The sequence below is a fragment of the Oncorhynchus mykiss genome, chromosome 17 (assembly GCF_057628025.1).
Source record: "Oncorhynchus mykiss isolate SJ-2025 chromosome 17, ASM5762802v1, whole genome shotgun sequence".
Taxonomy (NCBI): Eukaryota; Metazoa; Chordata; class Actinopteri; order Salmoniformes; family Salmonidae; genus Oncorhynchus; species Oncorhynchus mykiss.
Genome location: NC_143038.1, coordinates 27,629,420 through 27,648,308, shown reverse-complemented (window position 1 = coordinate 27,648,308; position 18,889 = coordinate 27,629,420). Strand labels below are relative to the sequence as shown.

The 18,889-nt window shown below is 43.7% G+C and overlaps 1 protein-coding gene across 12 annotated transcripts in view; it reads right to left on the bottom strand.

The window, feature by feature from the left end:
• plxnb1b (plexin b1b) overlaps window positions 1-18,889 on the bottom strand; it is a 138,785-nt gene that overhangs the window by 34,841 nt on the left and 85,055 nt on the right. For 11 of the 12 annotated variants that reach the window (XM_090205155.1, XM_090205152.1, XM_090205161.1 and 8 more), the window contains 3 exons: window positions 4,924-5,016; window positions 3,545-4,718; window positions 1,183-1,365 (listed from right to left, as the gene is read on the bottom strand). In XM_090205155.1, the coding sequence (XP_090061281.1) occupies window positions 1,183-1,365; window positions 3,545-4,717 (1,356 nt within the window). In that variant the 5' untranslated portion in view covers window position 4,718; window positions 4,924-5,016. Of the gene's footprint in view, window positions 1-1,182; window positions 1,366-3,544; window positions 4,719-4,923; window positions 5,017-18,889 lie in introns of those variants that run through there. The other variant, XM_090205160.1, reaches the window with a different exon arrangement.

Sequence of the window (18,889 nt, the reverse complement as noted above, 5' to 3'; positions counted from 1 at the left end):
ACACAGCTCCCCACGCCACCCCCCGTGACCTCTGCTCTGCACCAGGTGATGGCACCACACAAAAATCTAGCGGACTGAACAGAACAGTGCCTCCTGTTCACACCAGCTTCATGTGACACCAGCCAATAAGGAAAGCCAATGGACTGGACTTATTCCAGCCAACACGGCAACCCAATGGACTGGACTTGTCCCAGCCAAGCTGGCAAACCAATGGAATGGACTTATGCTAGCCAACATGACAACCCAGTGGATTGGATTTATCCCAGCCAACATGGCAACACAATGACCTGGACTTATCCAAGCCATACCGCTTAGACTTAATGTTCTGGGACAATTACGGCTGTTAAGTTTGTATAGAGATGTCCGTTCCCGGTTCTCTATATCGGAGGATGGTACAGGGTGGATGTACGAATATCCCCCTCGTAGCTTGTACGGTTAACAATAGTGTCAGTCTATACGGCCCTTCCTCTATCAGTGACCTGGTCCATGCTGGGCCAATACTGCCTTTCCATGGAAACTTACAGGGCTTTCGACCAGACAATGGAGGACTACGACTACGTTTTACGAAACAGGACATTAATAAATTAAGTAAGGGGAAGAAAGAGAGCTGTGGCGGGGAAGAAAGAGAGCTGTGGTGGGGAAGAAAGAGAGCTGTGGCGGGGGGGGAGGAGAACCCAGCCGAAGAAAAGGGGAGAGAGAAAGAGAATAGGTCTTACTGTGCATAACAACAGTACTAGTGTTATCTGGCAGGTCCATGGAAAAGCAAAACGCACCCAGAGCCAATTAAGAAGGACGCATTCGTTACCTGGGCCGGTCTGCTCCTTCTACTATTTATGGAGTGCTGAGTACAGACTGCGCTACTGTGGAAGATGCTATTTCTGACCTCTTAGTGAGCGTGTTTGTGTGTGCATGTGTTCGCGCGGCAGTTTGCGAATATCTGGAGCTGCAGTTATCTACAGATGATCAAAGGCTCATTTCATGCAACGGAATGTACTGGAATATACTTTATACAAAAACAACCAGCATAGGACATGTCTAGTCAGGGCCCAAAATTCACAAAGAGTCCTGATCTAGGATCAGGTCGCCCCTGTCAATATAATCTTATTTTGATCGGTATTGAAGGTGGTCCCCTTATACCATAGATATAAACCGCTCCATCAGTTTGATCTCTATGGTCTCTACCTTGCGCAGGTTCCCCTTGGAGTCCCCCAGGAAGGCGATGGTATGTCCCACCCTCACGCTGACAGCCACTGCGGTGAGACGGGCGGACGGGCTGTCCAATATGGGCTCGGTTTCCACCGGCACCCGGCTGGCCATTGGACTGGGGGTGTGGTCCGAACCACAGGGGTAGGCATCAAGGGTATTCTATAGGTCAGGAGGGAAGGAATATGCAAATGAACGTAGTTTAGAGTCGTATGAGGCAGTAGGAAACAGTTTATTAAAGTAGGTCAAATGTATCTACAATGAAAACAATAGCGTTACAGTCAGACAACAAGTCTAAATGCAGATGGATTTGCGCTTTAAAATCTATGGTCAAAAACAGATACACAGCGGCAACTCATTCACTAGTATTGTTAATTGCGTGGAAGGTTAGACAGGTGCTAAAAGTCTATAGTGGCTCCCTCGAATCCTATACGAACACAGTCACAATTTATACTGGTAGGGTTAGAGGTGAGGGGGAAACTATTGCAGGAATCCGGCAAACAGTGTTCCAAAGTGCTTGAATTTTTTTTTAGCTTCGACCCTTTGACAAAGGAAGATCTATGGTTGGACAGGTTGTTTTTTGTTCCGCAAGTTTTGGGAACACCCGAGAGCAAGTCATTACTAGATCAAGAACAATTCCGAGTACAACAATCTGTTTCTACAATCTCCCAAACACAAATGCATCCACGGAATTTCATTATGATGACACTGTGTCAAGATAAATAACCAGTTTACGAGGCCCTGCAAAAAAAAAAAAAAAAAAGTAGCAACAACAGGAGGTACAAGAAATAAACATTGGGATCTACCCACTGTTCATAGTGACCTGTTTTGATGGTTTCCTATGGTGTTCCAATTTGTTACAGAGACTTAGCCCAACACTATCCCTATCTCCCCATAACCCTATCTCCCTCCCTCACACACACACCCAATCTCTTGCTTCCTCCCCCTGGCTCTCCTTCCCTGTCCTGTCTGCTTCACTGTTGCCATCTCCCTCCTTCGCTTCTCGGCGGTGGGTGACTTTATCTGTCCTTGTCAGTCCTCGTTAAACATGGCCCTCCGGCTAATGAAGGCTAATGCCGCAGATCAATTCCCCCCTTACAATCCTATTAAATTACCCAGCATGCGTCCCGCCCTGTTTCCTATGTAGTGCACTACTTTTGACCAGGGCCCATAGGGCTCTGGTCAAAAGTAGTGCACTATACAGGGAATAGGGTGTAATTTGGGACACAAGACCACCACACTACTGTTCCCCAACCACCACTGGAGGTAAACAGCATTCAAGGGTCAGAGTTGAACAATTGTTCTGTTTCCTCTATGTGATGTATCATTAAACACACTGTGGCTCAGCAACCAACTGTAGTTGGTACGGTAGTCGCACCAAAGGTACACACAAAAGCGCACATACAAGTATACACATGTGTATACAGCACACACACACACACAGAGAGAGAGAGAGAGAGAGACAACAGGGGAATTTCCAAAGCTAGTGGCATTACGAGAAAATAATCAAATTGAATTCCCCAAATAGGAGGATTACATTTGTCTGTACTAAAAGATCAAATGAAATGTCATGACATTTCTAACATGGAGGTCACGTTGCTGAAACCAAATGACTCCGGAAAGCGTCTGATCTAGTAGCATGCTCAATAGTAGGCTTACAGTAAATTTAGAAGACAATCGCACATGTCGAGGAAACCCAGTTAAACTCTATTTTACCATCCTCTAGTTGCCTTCTAAGTACTTAAAACACAGTTACAGCATACATACTACATTATTATCACTTCATAATATTTCTAATACTACCACTAGGTTTTCAAACAAGGACCAAAACGTATCAATTGCATGCCATGTCATTTCGTAATACATACCAGCTGAACAGAACTATTAAATAAAACACTACCAGACACAATAAAACAAGGATTACTGCTTACAATCTGGCACAGAATGGTTACAAATTGTTGGATTTTTGGCAAGGGGCACCGGAAAGTACCCATTGTTGCCCCACAATTTCCTCATACGAGGTAGCCTACATATCAGCAATAAAAGGGACTGTAAACTAAAGTGCTTCCAGAGACACAACACAATAAGGAATTGGCGAATAGACCTGGGTTCTAATAGTATGCGAAATTATTTCAAATACTTTAGCGGGCTTGAGTGAGCTTGTTTGACAATATGGAAATGAATGGAATAGTCCAAAATGCCAAACCCCGTCCACCTGAGCCTCAAGACAGGCTATAGCGAATGTTAAAAGATTTGGAAAGATTACGATCACTATTTGAACCCAGGATTGTATAAAATAAGGACCTGGCAAGTCAATCCACTCATCCCCACTCCTACTCACCGACGGCAGGTTGGCGCAGTTGGATTTGACTTCGTACTCGATGTAGGCCGCCTCCCCCCCTCCCTCGTCCCGGCCGAACTGTGTGTAACACAGGTCCCTGGTGAAGTTGATCCTCTGGTCCAAATCATCAAGATTGAACATGCAAAGAGCAGAGTCCTCGCTGGGTCGCGTGGACGAGGCCTGCCGGGTGGAGAACACCCCCAGGAGCACCTCTGCCTGCTCAGCATCGCCCTCATTCTGCTTGGGTGGTAGACCAAGACGGACAGCCTGGAGCAAGTTGTAGCTCTTCCCGGCCGCCGAGCGACAGGCCAGGGGCACTTCCACGTACGAGTAGTAGGCCTGGTCGTCCAGGCACACGCGTGACACGTAGGTGCGGTACTCGCGAGACTGAGACTTAATGTCGCGGCGGTAGAACAGGAAGTAAACGTGCTGGCGGTGGGCGAAGGACGCCACGAAGTGGTGGTCGTACTCCGAGAGGCGACCCGCCACTGCTAGCTTTGCCGTTTCTTCGTAGGAGAAGACGGGCTCCTGGGCCAGGTTGCGTGTGGAGATGGGTGGGTGGCTGCTGGTGTAGCCACGGCCCACAAAGAGCACGGGCTGGCGGTCGGGGCGGGAGCGCACCACCAGGCCCACCGTGCTCACATTGGGGTGGTTGGCAGCCACATACTGTGTGTCCACGGGCCGCTCGGCCGAGAACAGCACCGTACCCACCGAGTCCAGACTCCGCTTCTGGCAGATGCCCTGGTTAACGCTGCCGCAAGTGATCAGTTCCATGGCGTAGGGGTCCACCAGCAGGAGCTTGTTGTGGTTGCTGGTGCGCCGCGCTTGCGGGCAGTTGCTCTCGGTGACGGGGGGCAGGCACTCGCGGCTGTCCGTCACGGGCCCCGTGTTGTCCTGGAGCTCGGCGGTCAGATTGCGGTCCAGCTGGAAGAGGTGGTCCCGCGCCCCCACGTAGATGCGCCCGACTGCAGGGTCCGGGTGCAGGGCCAGGTGCTCGAAGAGGGCGTCTGTGCGGGTGAAGGTGGGGTAAGGGGAAGAGGGGGTGGAGGAGGGGTCAGAGACCCAGGCCAGGCCATAGGAGGGCCAGCTGGCAGCTAGCAGCAGCAACAGTACTGGGACCGCCGCTGGGACTGAGAAACCATATCGCACCATCCCCGGAGGCATGGCAACCATTCTGGCAACACAGGGGAGAAAGAGAGGGATTCACACGCTATTTTTAACCATAGATACGTATATACAGTACATAGACGAGATTCACAACATTTCTAAGTCCCTTGTACACACACTTGTACACTACACATTTACATTCAAAAACAAGGCCCTGTACAAACTGATAAACTACAACTATTTGACAAATGAATAGGATAGCTTTTCCTCACCATTTGTTTCCAACGATGCGTTACAGAGGCATGTCACCTCTTGACCTCCCAGCAGCTTGGTTTGGTTAAAAACACCTCCTCTACAGCTCCAATCTGCAAGACAAAGGGAGACAAAGGGACAAATGGTTAACATCTCTGTAAACCAAGGAACACCAGTCCAAGTATATATGAAGGTTTCCACTTAACCTCAACACCTCAAGTGTTAGCAACAGGTGCTAGCAGCAACAAGTGTTACCCCAACACCAGAGTTAGCATGTTTCTTATTGAACAAATCCCAACACATAAAACACAATCTAGGTAAAAATAGGAAGTCATCTAATCCTGCTCCAGCAGATACACATGTGACAGACCAGGTTCAGAATCAGGGTTCACACTCAGGTCTCCTGCACTCCATAATAATTCATTATCCCCCTGAGCGATACGGTGTTTGGTTGCGCACTGTGAGCACGTTTGACAAAATGGAGCTCATTCCCATTGAAATTCCAGTCAGACCTGCCTTTTCCCAACAACATCCGTTTTCACTGGCCTGGGAAGCCATTCTTATCAAAAGCCAGGTCAAGTAGTGTCACTCATAGAGAGTTTTCAGTACTACACACACTCATTGATCCAAGCCCTCCCCAATTCTAGGCTACCAGGCAAAAACACTTCACTTCAGCCACTAACACCCCTGGACACTTTAACCACAGTCATTCCTGGCACCAACATACTGTGTGCGTCCGAAATGTCATCCTATTCCCTATTTAGTGAACTACTTTTGACGAGGCCCCAATGGGTTCTGATCAAAGGTAGTGCACTATATAGGGAACAGGGGTGCCATCTGGGACATAGCCAGCCTAACTCTCACTCTACCTCTGCACATCTCCCTCCCCACTTCTGTACCCCCCCCACCCTTTTCTCTTCAGTCACTGGCACGGAAGTGGGATTATCCCCTGCTAGTTCAGACGGATCTCTCTCGCTCTGTCTGTAGTGAGAGGAGCAAGAGAAAGAGACACACTGAAATATAAACTATTCACCCCTCCGCCACACCTCATTCCTCACCACACTGGGGCATGTTGAGAGCCCTCTTTACGAGGAGAGGTAGAGGTTTTATCTGGGAAATAGGGTAAAGGCTTGGCAGGGGGCCAAACTATTAACAAAAGAAAACTATTTTTACTCAAGCATAATAATTATAATTACCACCGTTTTTTTCCCCAAATCTGTATAATTTTGACCTGACATGAATTACATCAAGTCGTAATTTTGCACTTCCTCTACAAAGGGGATTATCCCCTGCTAGTTCAGACGGATCTCTCTCGCTCTGTCTGTAGTGAGAGGAGCAAGAGAAAGAGACACACTGAAATATAAACTATTCACCCCTCCGCCACACCTCATTCCTCACCACACTGGGGCATGTTGAGAGCCCTCTTTACGAGGAGAGGTAGAGGTTTTATCTGGGAAATAGGGTAAAGGCTTGGCAGGGGGCCAAACTATTAACAAAAGAAAACTATTTTTACTCAAGCATAATAATTATAATTACCACCGTTTTTTTCCCCAAATCTGTATAATTTTGACCTGACATGAATTACATCAAGTCGTAATTTTGCACTTCCTCTACAAACGTTTGTTTTTCCGCTTGATAGCCTGCTCATGTATAAGTAATTACAGTTCTCTGGAAAGTTTTATCAACTGAAGGCACCAGAGGCAAAGTCGCTCTTTGATTGATGCCTTCGTCGGTGAACATTCAAAACAAGCAATCCAAACATTGGGTCGGGATTCGGAGGGAAGATAGGACACACTGGCAAAACAAGCCAAAAGACAGACTCTCCCCTTTGATCCGGCGAAGGAACAACAAAAACAAATTAAAAGCCAAAAAAGGGTTCTTCTGTCTACAAGTTGTCAGGTCGTGAACCCCCTTTCCTGAGCACACCTGGGTTCAAACACTATTTGAAATCATTCAAAACGCTTCAGCCGGCATCCATTGAGCTTGCCTGGTTCAAACACTATTTGAAATCATTTAAAACGCTTCAGCCGGGCTCCATTGAGCTAGCCTGGTTCAATGGAACCAATAGAACTTGCAGAAATGCAAAGCCCCACCCATTTGTCAATCCATGCAGGCAAAAGCAAACTCAAAACGTATTTGAAAGATTTCAAATTAGATAAAAATGACAGAACCATCTTCAATACCAAATGAGACTATTTGTGTTATTCAAAATGCATATAACCAAGGAACATCCAAGACAATCTCCTCACTCTGTCTCAGCCTGATTGCCCACTAGAAAAGACTTAACCCTGTATATTAAAAAATAGGAAAAGGAACTGAAAATGGACATCTCAGTGGAAGACTGGAACAATATATGCAGAACACAACTCACTGTACTTCTATAAACTCAAACTCAAATGGAGGAAGTTTAATTGGAAAAATGACACAGTTTGCCATGTAATGTATCCTGGCAATATTCCAGAGAATGTGATGGGAAGTGATAGATATCGCCCGAGTGGTGCAGCGGTCTAAGGCACTGCATCTCAGTGCTAGAGGCGTTACCACAGACCCTGGTTCAATCCCGGGCTGTATTACAACCGGCCATGATCGGGAGTCCCATAGGGCGGCGCATAATTGGCCCAGCGTCGTCTGGGTTAGGGGAGGGTTTGGCCGGGGTAGGCCGTCATTGTAAATAAGAATGTTCTTAACTGACTTGCCTCGTTAAATAAAAATACCCGATTTAAAGTAAGAGCCATTACCAGGTCCTACCCATCCTAGATTACGGAAACGTAATTTATAGAGATCAGCAGGTAAGGGAGCTCTCGAGCAGCTAGAATGTTCTCTACCATCAGATTTGTCACCAATGCTCCTTATAGGACACATCATTGCACTCTATACTCCTCTATAAACTGGTTGTCTCTGTATACCCATGGCAAGACCCACTGGTTGATGCTTATTTATAAAACCCTCTCAAGCCTCACTCCCCCCTATCCGAGATATCTGCTGCAGCCCTCATCCTCCACATACAACACCCGTTCTGCCAGTCACATTCTGTTAAAGGTCCCCAAAGCACACACATCCCTTGATCGCTCCTCTTTTCAGTTCGCTGCAGCTAGCGACTAGAACGAGCTGCAAAAACAAAACACTCAAACTGGACAGGCTTTCTTCATTCAAAGACTCAATCATGGACACTCTTACTGACAGTTGTGGCTGCTTCACATGATGTATTGTCGTCTCTACCTTCTTGCCTTTGTGCTGTTGTCTATGCCCAATAATGTTTGTACCATGGTGTACTGCTACCATGTGGTGTTGCTGTCATGCTGTTGTGGTCTTAGGTCTCTCTTTATGTAGTGTCTCGCTTGTCGTGACGTGTGTTTTGTTATACATTTAAAATGTTTAATCCCAGCCCCCGTCCCCGCAGGAGGCCTTTTGCCTTTTGGTAGGCCGTCATTGTAAATAACCATTTGTTCTTAACTGACTTGTCTAGTTAAAAAAAAGAAATGAATCATTAACAAAAAACTGGTAAAAAGTGGAAGCCTCAAAATCTAAAGAATGGCAAAGTATAATCCAATACATCTTTAATTTTGGAAAGCTTGACATACAGTGCCTTCAGAAAGTGTTCATATCCCTCGACTTTCCACATTTTGTTGTTCTTGCCTGAATTTAAAATGGATTGAGATTGTGTCACTGGCCTACATACAATACCACATAATATCAAAGAGGAATTATGTTTTCACATTTTTTTTAAATTAAACATGAAAAAGCTGATGTCTTAATAAGTATTCAACCCTTTTGTTATGGCAAGCCTAAATAAGTTAAGGAATACAAATTTGCTGAACAAGTGACTTATTAAGTTGCATGGACTCAGTCTGTGTGCAATAATAGAGTTTAACATGATTTTTGAATTCCTCTCTCATCTCTGTACCCCACACATACATTTATCTGTAAGGTTCCTCAGTTGAGCTGCGAATTTCAAAAACAAATTCAAGCACAAAGACTAGGGAGGTTTTCAAATCATTTGCAAAGAAGGTCACCTATTGGTAGATGAGTTAAAAAAAAAAAAAGCAAGACATTTAATATCCCTTTGAGCATGGTGAAGCTATTAATTACACTTTGGATGGTGTATCAATACACCCAGTCACTACAAAGACACAGGTGTCCTTCCGGGCTCAGTTGCCAGAGAAGGTGGAAACCACTCACAGGTTTCACCATGAGACCAATGGTGACTTTAAAACAGGTAGAGTTTAATGGCTGTGATGGGAAAAAACTAAGGATGGATCAACAACATTTAGTTTAGTATTGTGGAATAACTACAATGACAGAGCGCAAAGAACGCAAGCCTGTACAAAATCAAAATATTCCAAAACATGCATCCTGTTTGCAATAAGGCACTAAAGTATATTGAACAAAAATATAAAACGCAACATGCAACAATTTAAACGATTTTATTGAGTTACAGTTCATAAGGAAATCAGTCAAATGAAATAAATTCATTAGGCCCTAATCTATTGATTTCACATGACTGGGCAGGGGCGCAGCCATTGGTGGGCCTGGCTCCCCAGTGGGTGGGCCTATGCCCTCCCAGCCAATCAGAATGAGTCTTTCCCCACAAAGGGCTTTATTACAGACAGAAATACTCCTCAATTTCATCAGCTATCCGGGTGGCTGGCCTCATGAGTCCTGCAGGTGAATGAGCCGGATGTGGAGGTCCTGGGATGGTTACTCGTGGTCTGCAGTTGAGGCCGGTTGGACGTACTGCCAAATTGTCTAAAACGACATTGGAGGCAGCTTATGGTAGAGAAATTAACATTCAATTATCTGGCAACAGCTCTAGCGGACATTCCTGCAGTTAGCATGCCAATTGTACGCTGCCTCAAAACTTGAGACATCCATGGCATTGTGTTGTTGACAAAACTGCACATTTTAGAGTGGCCTTTGATTGTCCCCAGCACAAGGGGCACCTGTGTAATGATCATGCTGTTTAATCAGCTTTTTGATATGCTGCACCTTTCATGTAGATGGGTTATCTTGGCAAAGGATAAATGCTCACTAACAGGGATGTAAACACATTTGTGCACAAAATTGGAGAGAAAAATAAGCTTTTTGTGCATACGGAACATTTCTGGGATCTTTTATTTCAGCTCATGAAACATGGGATTAACACAAGTTGCGTTTTTATTTTTGTTCAGTATTTAAAAACAGCAAAAAAATTAACTTTGTCCTGCATATACCTGCGTTATGTTTGGGACAAATCCAACAACACATCTCTGAGTAACACTCTTCATATTTTCAAGCATGGTGGTGGCTGCATCATTTTATGGGTATGCTTGTCATCGGCAAGGACTACGGAGTTATTTAGGATAAAAATAAAACGGAATAGAGCTAAGCACAGGTAAAATTCTAGAGAAAAACCTGGTTCAGTCTGCTTTCCAACAAACACAGTGAGACAAATGCACCTTTCAGCAGAACAATAACTTAAAACAAGGCCAGGTATACACTGGAGTTGCTTACCAAGACAACATTGAATGTTCCCGAGTGGCCTAGTTACAGTTTTGACTTAAATTGGCTTGAAAATCTTTGGAAAGACTTGAAAATGGCTGTCAAGCAATGATCAACAACCAACTTGACAGAGCTTGAAGAAAGAGAATAATGTGCAAATATTGTACAATCCAGGTGTGCAAAGCTGTATATTATTATGTACCTACTTTATAGCAACTGCTGTTTTTTTATAGTTTGTTTCTGTTGATACTCTATATTGTTTTTGCTGTATTGTTTTGAAAAAGACTAAGTATAAAAAAAATATAAATGATTTCACATCATATTTGAACCCAGATAGGGGAGAGTGGGGTAAGTCGAGCCACCCTTGTTTCGAGAAAGCCATACACAAAATTTATAATTTTATTCAAATATTAATTAAGAGGTCATCATTTCATGGTCTGTGAAGGAAGAAATCACATGGAAAACAAAGTGGTAAGCAAGTAAGGTCCAAAAAACAGATTTTCACCAAGTCAAATGAATTTATGGTGTTACAGGTTTCTAAATTCTTGTATCTAAACCAAAGTAGATCACTTTGTTCTATACATCAGTTGGGGTCTCTATAACCTTCAATATGAGGTCCTAAACTGAGCATTAAAGTGCATCCTTGTAGCTGTGTGGGCTAATATAGTTAAAAGGTTTACCCTGGGGTAAGTTAAGCCAATGGCCACGGAGTAAATTGAGGCAAAGGTTGAGCAAATGTAAGTGTTTTCTTCCCAGGTGTAATTGCAAGGCATTATTGCTTGTGATATAAGGTAACAAAATTGGGCTGGCCTATGTTAAAATTGTTTAAATGATTAAAAGAAAAAACAAGCTTTGTGATTGTGTTTGGGAAATAAACTCCTAACTTACCCTGTCCCGTGGCTCGACTTGACCCATACTCAGGTTGTGCCAAGAGACCACTTTTTTTGGACAAGCTACAGTGCCTTGCGAAAGTAATCGGCCCCCTTGAACTTTGCGACCTTTTGCCACATTTCAGGCTTCAAACATAAAGATATAAAACTGTATTTTTTTGTGAAGAATCAACAACAAGTGGAACACAATCATGAAGTGGAACGACATTTATTGGATATTTCTAACTTTTTTAACAAATCAAAAACTGAAAATTTGGGCGTGCAAAATTATTCAGCCCCTTTACTTTCAGTGCAGCAAACTCTCTCCAGAAGTTCAGTGAGGATCTCTGAATGATCCAATGTTGACCTAAATGACTAATGATGATAAATACAATCCACCTGTGTGTAATCAAGTCTCCGTATAAATGCACCTGCACTGTGATAGTCTCAGAGGCCCGTTAAAAGCGCAGAGAGCATCATGAAGAACAAGGAACACACCAGGCAGGTCCGAGATACTGTTGTGAAGAAGTTTAAAGCCGGATTTGGATACAAAAAGATTTCCCAAGCTTTAAACATCCCAAGGAGCACTGTGCAAGCGATAATATTGAAATGGAAGTAGTATCAGACAACTGCAAATCTACCAAGACCTGGCCGTCCCTCTAAACTTTCAGCTCATACAAGGAGAAGACTGATCAGAGATGCAGCCAAGAGGCCCATGATCACTTTGGATGAACTGCAGAGATCTACAGCTGAGGTGGGAGACTCTGTCCATAGGACAACAATCAGTCGTATATTGCACAAATCTGGCCTTTATGGAAGAGTGGCAAGAAGAAAGCCATTTCTTAAAGATATCCATAAAAAGTGTTGTTTAAAGTTTGCCACAAGCCACCTGGGAGACACACCAAACATGTGGAAGAAGGTGCTCTGGTCAGATGAAACCAAAATTGAACTTTTTGGCAACAATGCAAAACGTTATGTTTGGCGTAAAAGCAACACAGCTCATCACACTGAACACACCATCCCCACTGTCAAACATGGTGGTGGCAGCATCATGGTTTGGGCCTGCTTTTCTTCAGCAGGGACAGGGAAGATGGTTAAAATTGATGGAAGATGGATGGAGCCAAATACAGGACCATTCTGGAAGAAAACCTGATGGAGTCTGCAAAAGACCTGAGACTGGGACGGAGATTTGTCTTCCAACAAGACAATGATCCAAAACATAAAGCAAAATCTACAATGGAATGGTTCAAAATAAACATATCCAGGTGTTAGAATGGCCAAGTCAAAGTCCAGACCTGAATCCAATCGAGAATCTGTGGAAAGAACTGAAAACTGCTGTTCACAAATGCTCTCCATCCAACCTCACTGAGCTCGAGCTGTTTTGCAAGGAGGAATGGGGAAAAAATTCAGTCTCTCGATGTGCAAAACTGAGAGACATACACCAAGCGACTTACAGCTGTAATCGCAGCAAAAGGTGGCACTACAAAGTATTAACTTAAGGGGGCTGAATAATTTTGCACGCCCAATTTTTCAGTTTTTGATTTGTTAAAAAAGTTTGAAATATCCAATAAATGTCGTTCCACTTCATGATTGTGTCCCACTTGTTGTTGATTCTTCACAAAAAAAATACAGTTTTATATATTTATGTTTGAAGCCTGAAATGTGGCAAAAGGTCGCAAAGTTCAAGGGGGCCGAATACTTTCGCAAGGCACTGTATGTTTTCAAAACTAATGTTTTGATGAATTCGGATTTTCCAGTGATACACAATATCCTGAAATATATGTAGATATCTTTGTTAAAAAGAATACCATATTTCCGTTGATGGAGTGATGCTGAATGTACAAATAAATGGATCAACTCACCCCACTCCCCTAAGTTTGTGAGCCTGTCACGACTCTTCTGGAAACCTTTTCCCTATACTAACTCTGCCTCGCAAGAAGGATCGCTAACCCTGAGAACGCTACAGCCCCGGAGCCTAGGGCAGCCCCGTCAGGAATGACATGTTAACTCTGTGAAAGACTAAAGCAACAAACAGTGTTTCTCCCATTTCCTCCATGACCACCGGATTCTGGGGGTCACATGTAATACCATCGCGGGTCATGGTGAATTTGGCACAGCCCAGTTACGTGGTTGTCACTTTGAATGATGGCAAGAATCTTGCAGGCCTGTGCGTTCACGGTCCAAGAGCAACAGTTGGGTCAGTTCAACGTCTGTTAATCCTTTTTTTTCCCTTCTTTACTCCCTTCCCTCAAACTTATTTTTGGAAATAAAGCTGCCAGAAAACGTACGGCACACTGGCTTCTCACTCCACTTCACTTCGTCCTGTTTGACTTGGAAATGATTTCCTTTTCCCAAAGCAATAATCCAATCAGGCTAAACTTCATTCAGAGTTTTTTTGATATACGAGAAAGGACGAATGGAGCGGTGATTCAATTCTTGTAGTCGGATCTCCAAATTCGATTTTGCCTCCAGGGGAAGTCGTTGTTTTTTTTTTTTGGGGGGGGGCTTTAGCCGGCAGGTTAGGTATCACTGTGAAAGGAGAGCGGGGAGGAAATGTGTGCTTGTAATTGGTTTATCTGTATGTAATGTTTCTTTCACCTCAGAGTAATGGAGTATTCCTTTTCCCCTCTGTCTCTTTACTGATTGGAGTGGACACAGAAGCTAATGCACCGGATTCCTATGGTCAAGCTGTGCAGACTGAACAGAGTATACAGTGTCTAGGCCTACCGTCAAAGTAAAGCTGCGGACCAAGCCTGTTTGTGTAGAGCCTAAATCTGTGGCCAATGTATATGCTTATGTGTGTTTGTGAGATTTAGCCTTACTAGCCTATATGGGTTTTCAATTGACCTATACAGGTTCTCATTGGCTGTACTGCCCTTGGATATGGAGAGGTCACCATGGATACAGACTAGGTTGTCAGGGATTTGGGGTCTGGGTTTTCAGGTATACTGTGGGTACAGAACTCAAGGAGGTCAACTGGTCTGGGCCTAGCCAAGGGACCAGACGACTACGGAGCATTCCTGGTAGGCCATCATCTGTTTACTGAAGTCGACTCCCACACACCACCACCATCTCATTCAATCAAGCGTGCGTGCGTGCGTGCGTAGGTAGGTAGGTAGGTAGGTAGGTAGGTAGGTAGGTAGGTAGGTAGGTAGGTAGGTAGGTAGGTAGGTAGGTAGGTAGGTAGGTAGGTAGGTAGGTAGGTAGGTAGGTAGGTAGGTAGGTAGGTAGGTAGGTAGGTCGGTCGGTCGGTCGGTCGGTCGGTGAGAGAGAGAGAGAGAGAGAGAGAGAGAGAGAGAGAGAGAGAAAAGGGACAAAAAAGATATAGGACAATTGAAGGGAAGAATGAGGGAGAGAAAGGGCAAGAGAGGAAAAGAGCGAGACAGACCCAGAGAAATCACCACAAACAAGTGCTCGCAAGCCTCAGTGCTCCCTGAGAACTGATGGAATGTGACTAATGATAATAAGCCACAAATGGGGGGGATAAAAAAGAGAGAGAGAGCCATTAATTACAGGGCTTGCCCATATTCCCAATTCAACACCCACTCATTTAAAGACCGGGGGAGAGAGGGAAGAATGGAGAAGGAGAAGTGGAATCCCACCCCATCCCATACCCACACTCGCACACCCTTTCCTTTGCTCGACAGAAAAGCGGGACAAAAATCAGGTCTGCAGAGTGCACACGGCCTCCTGCGGTCAGTCACTTCCTAAGATCAACAAGAGTGTTTACAAAGGATGCTTTAGAGCCCATGTTCAATTACACAAACACTGGTGTCGATGTACCCTCCCCCACCCCTTTTCACAGTGCAACTGTTACAGCACACACAGAGAAACCTGTGATATACAAATTGCTTAAACCATTCAGGGAAGCTCGTAAAGGCTAGCCGACGAGGGTCAGTACAAATGTACGCTATTGTGCTTTAAATAAGCAAACCCATCAAGTGACGCGAGTGGAGAAATTACGACATCATTAGTCAGTCTTAGCTTATCACCAAACATGTGTCTGATCACGCCCCTGTATGTTTTCATTGGGATATATCAGAGGGTGATATGTATGGCTTCCATTTCAGAGAGAGCAAACAGTTATGGGTGCGACTAAAGGGAAGTGATTGACTGGCATGTCAACCCAAACCCCTAACCCCGGGAGACGCCTAATGAGGGTCCAAAAAGCAGTTAAAAATGTTCTTCTACTTTGAGAGTATTTTGTGTAGATTGTTGACAAAAAAAATGACATTTAAAATCAACATGAATCCCACTTTATAACATAAACATGTTGATGAAAGTCTAGAGCAGCAGCTAATGGGAATCCATAATAAATACAAATACTTCATGAAGTCACTGTACGAGTTTCTTTGACACAGTCATTGGTGAAATACTGCATACGGCAGGTCCAGAATCTGACCAACTGTAATATCTACTGTAGTGTCTCACACCCAAAGAATCCCAAAGTATGTTGAGTGGGAAGGGAGAAGTTGCTTGTAAAAAACTAAAAGTACAGGGGCATGGTGGAGCAATCTGGAAGTTAAAGCTCTATAAAATTAGTGGTTGATTATTGCTAGACAGCCATTTTCAGGTCTTGCCATAGATTTTCAAGCAGATATAAGTCAAAACTGTAACAAAGCCACTCCGGAACATTCATTCTCTTCTTGGTAAGCAACTCCACTGTAGATTTTGCCTGTGTTTTAGGTTATTGTCCTGTTGAAAGGTGAATTCATCTCCCAGTGGCTGGTGAAAAGCAGACACCCAGGTTTTCCTCTAGGATTTTGCCTGTGCTTAGCCCCATTCAATTTATTTTTTTATTCTGAAAAACTAGGCAGTCCTTAACTATTACAAGCATACCCATAACACGATGCAGCCACCACTATGCTTGAAAATATGGAGAGTGGTACTCAGTAATGTGTGTATTAGATTTGCCCCAAACATAACACTTTGTATTAGGGGCAAAAAGTGAATTGCTTTGCAACATTTATTGCAGAATTACTTTAGTGCCTTGTTGCAAACAGGACGCATGTTTAGGAATATTTGTATTCTGTACAGGCTTTCTTTTCACTCTGTCAATTAGGTGAGTATTGTAGAGTAACTACAATATTGTTGATCCATCCTCAGTTTTCTCCTATCACAGCCATTAAACTCAAACTGTTTTAACCAGTTGCATCTCTAGGGGCGCTATTTCATTTTTGGATAAAAAACGTTCCCGTTTTAAGCGCGATATTTTGTCACGAAAAGATGCTCGACTAAAAGAAAACACTCTGAAGTTTCAGAATCTGCAAAGATTTTGTCTGTAAGTGCCCCAGAACTCATTCTACAGGCGAAACCAAGATGATACGTCAAACAGGAAATGAGCATAATTTCTGAAGCTCTGTTTTCTAATGTCTCCTTATATGGCTGTGAATGCGACAGGAATAAGCTTAGACCTTCTGCCGATTTCCCCAAGATGTCGGCAGCATTGTGACGTATTTGTAGGCATATCATTGGAAGATTGACCATAAGAGACTACATTTTCCAAGTGTCCGCCTGGTGTCCTGCGTCGAAACTGGTGCGCAAAGCCATGTGCAAGTATTTTTCCATTTGATTGAGAGGGGAAACCATGCTTCCACGAACGATATATCATCGAAGAGATATGTGAAAAACACCTTGAGGATTGATTCTAAACAACGTTTGCCATGTTTTCAGTCGATATTATGGAGTTAATTTGGAAAAAAGTTCGCGTTTTGAGGACTGAATTTTCGTTTTTTTTTGGTAGCCAAATGTGATGTACAAAACGGAGCTATTTCTAATACACAAATCTTTTTGGAAAAACTGAGCATCTGCTATCTAACAGAGTCTCCTCATTGAAAACATCTGAAGTTCTTCAAAGGTAAATTATTTTATTTGAAGGCTTTTATGTTTTTGTTGAAATGTTGCGTGCTGGATGCTAACGCTAATGCTAATGCTACGCTAGCTAGCTACTTTTACACAAATGATTGTTTTCCTATGGTTGAGAAGCATATTTTGAAATGATGACAGTGTTGTTTACAAAAGGCTAAGCTTGAGAGATGGCATATTTATTTCATTTCATTTGCGATTTTCATGAATAGTTAACGTTGCGTTATGGTAATGAGCTTGAGTCTGTATTCACGATCCCGGATCCGGGATGGGGAGATCAGAAAGGTTAAAGTCACCAATGGCCTCAAGGTCAAATTCCTGAGCAGTTTTCTTCCTCTCCAGCAACGGAGTTTGGAGGGCGCATGTATCTTTGTAGTTACTAGTTGTATTTATATACCATCAAAAGTGTAATTAATAACTTCACCATGCTCATAGAGATTTTATTTTTACCCATTTACCAATAGTTGCCCTTCTTTGCAAGGTATTGGAAAACCTCAGTGGTCTTTGTGGTTGAATCTGTGTTTGAAATTCACAGCTCGACTGAGGGACCTTACAGATAATTGTATGTGTGGGGTACATAGACGAGGTAGTCATTAAAAAAAATCATGTTAAACACTATAAAGGCACACAGAGTGAGACCATGAAACTTATGAGACTTGTTAAGAAATGTTCTACTCCTGAACTTATTTAGGCTTGCCATAACAAAAGGGTTGAATACTTAGACTCAAGACATTTCAGGTTTTCATTTTTAGTAAATTTGTAAAAACACATTTTTAAACATAAATCCACTTTGACATTATGGGGTATTTTTTGTGTATAGGCCAGTGACGGAAAAAAGTCTAATTTAAAACATTTTAAATTCAGGCTGTAACACAACAAAATGTGGAAAAAGTCAAGTGGTGTGAATACTTTATGAAGGCACTGTATCTGTGACAGCACACACTAGTCACTGGGCAGCAGTATCTAAACTCGGCAAGAAAAAAGAAACATCCCATTTTCAGGACCCTGTCTTTCAAAGATATTTGGATTTTTATGAATTAACTTCACAGATCTTCATTGTAAAGGGTTTAAACTCTATTTCCCATGCTTGTTCAATGAACCATAAACAATTCATGAACATGCACCTGTTGAACGGTCGTTAGGACACTAACAGCTTACAGACGGTAGGCAATTAAGGTCAGAGTTCTGAAAACTTAGGACACTAATGAGGCCTTTCTACGGACTCTGAAGAACACCAGAAGAAAGATGCCCAGGGTCCCTACTCATTTGAGTGAACGTGCCTTAGGCATGCTGCAAGGAGGCATGAGGACTGCAGATGTGGCCAGGGCAATAAATTGGAATGTCCGTACTGTGAGACGCCTAAGACAGCGCTACAGGGAGACAGGACGGACAGCTGATCGTCCTCTCAGTGGAAGACCACGTGTAACAACACCTGCACAGGATTGGTGCATCCAAATATCACACCTGCGGGACAGGTACAGGATGGCAACAACAACTGCCCGAGTTACACCAGGAACGCACAATCCCCCATTAGTGTTCAGACTGTCCGCAATAGGCTGAGAGAGGCTACCTGAGGGCTTGCAGGCCTGTTGTAAGGCAAGTCCTCACCAGACATCACCGACAACAACGTCACCTATGGGCACAAACCCACCGTCGCTAGACCAGACAGAACTGGCAAAACTGTATCTTCACTGATGGGTCGTGGTTTTGTCTCATAAGGGGTGCTGGTCGGATTCACGTTTATCATCGAAGGAATGAGCGTTTAACCAAGGCC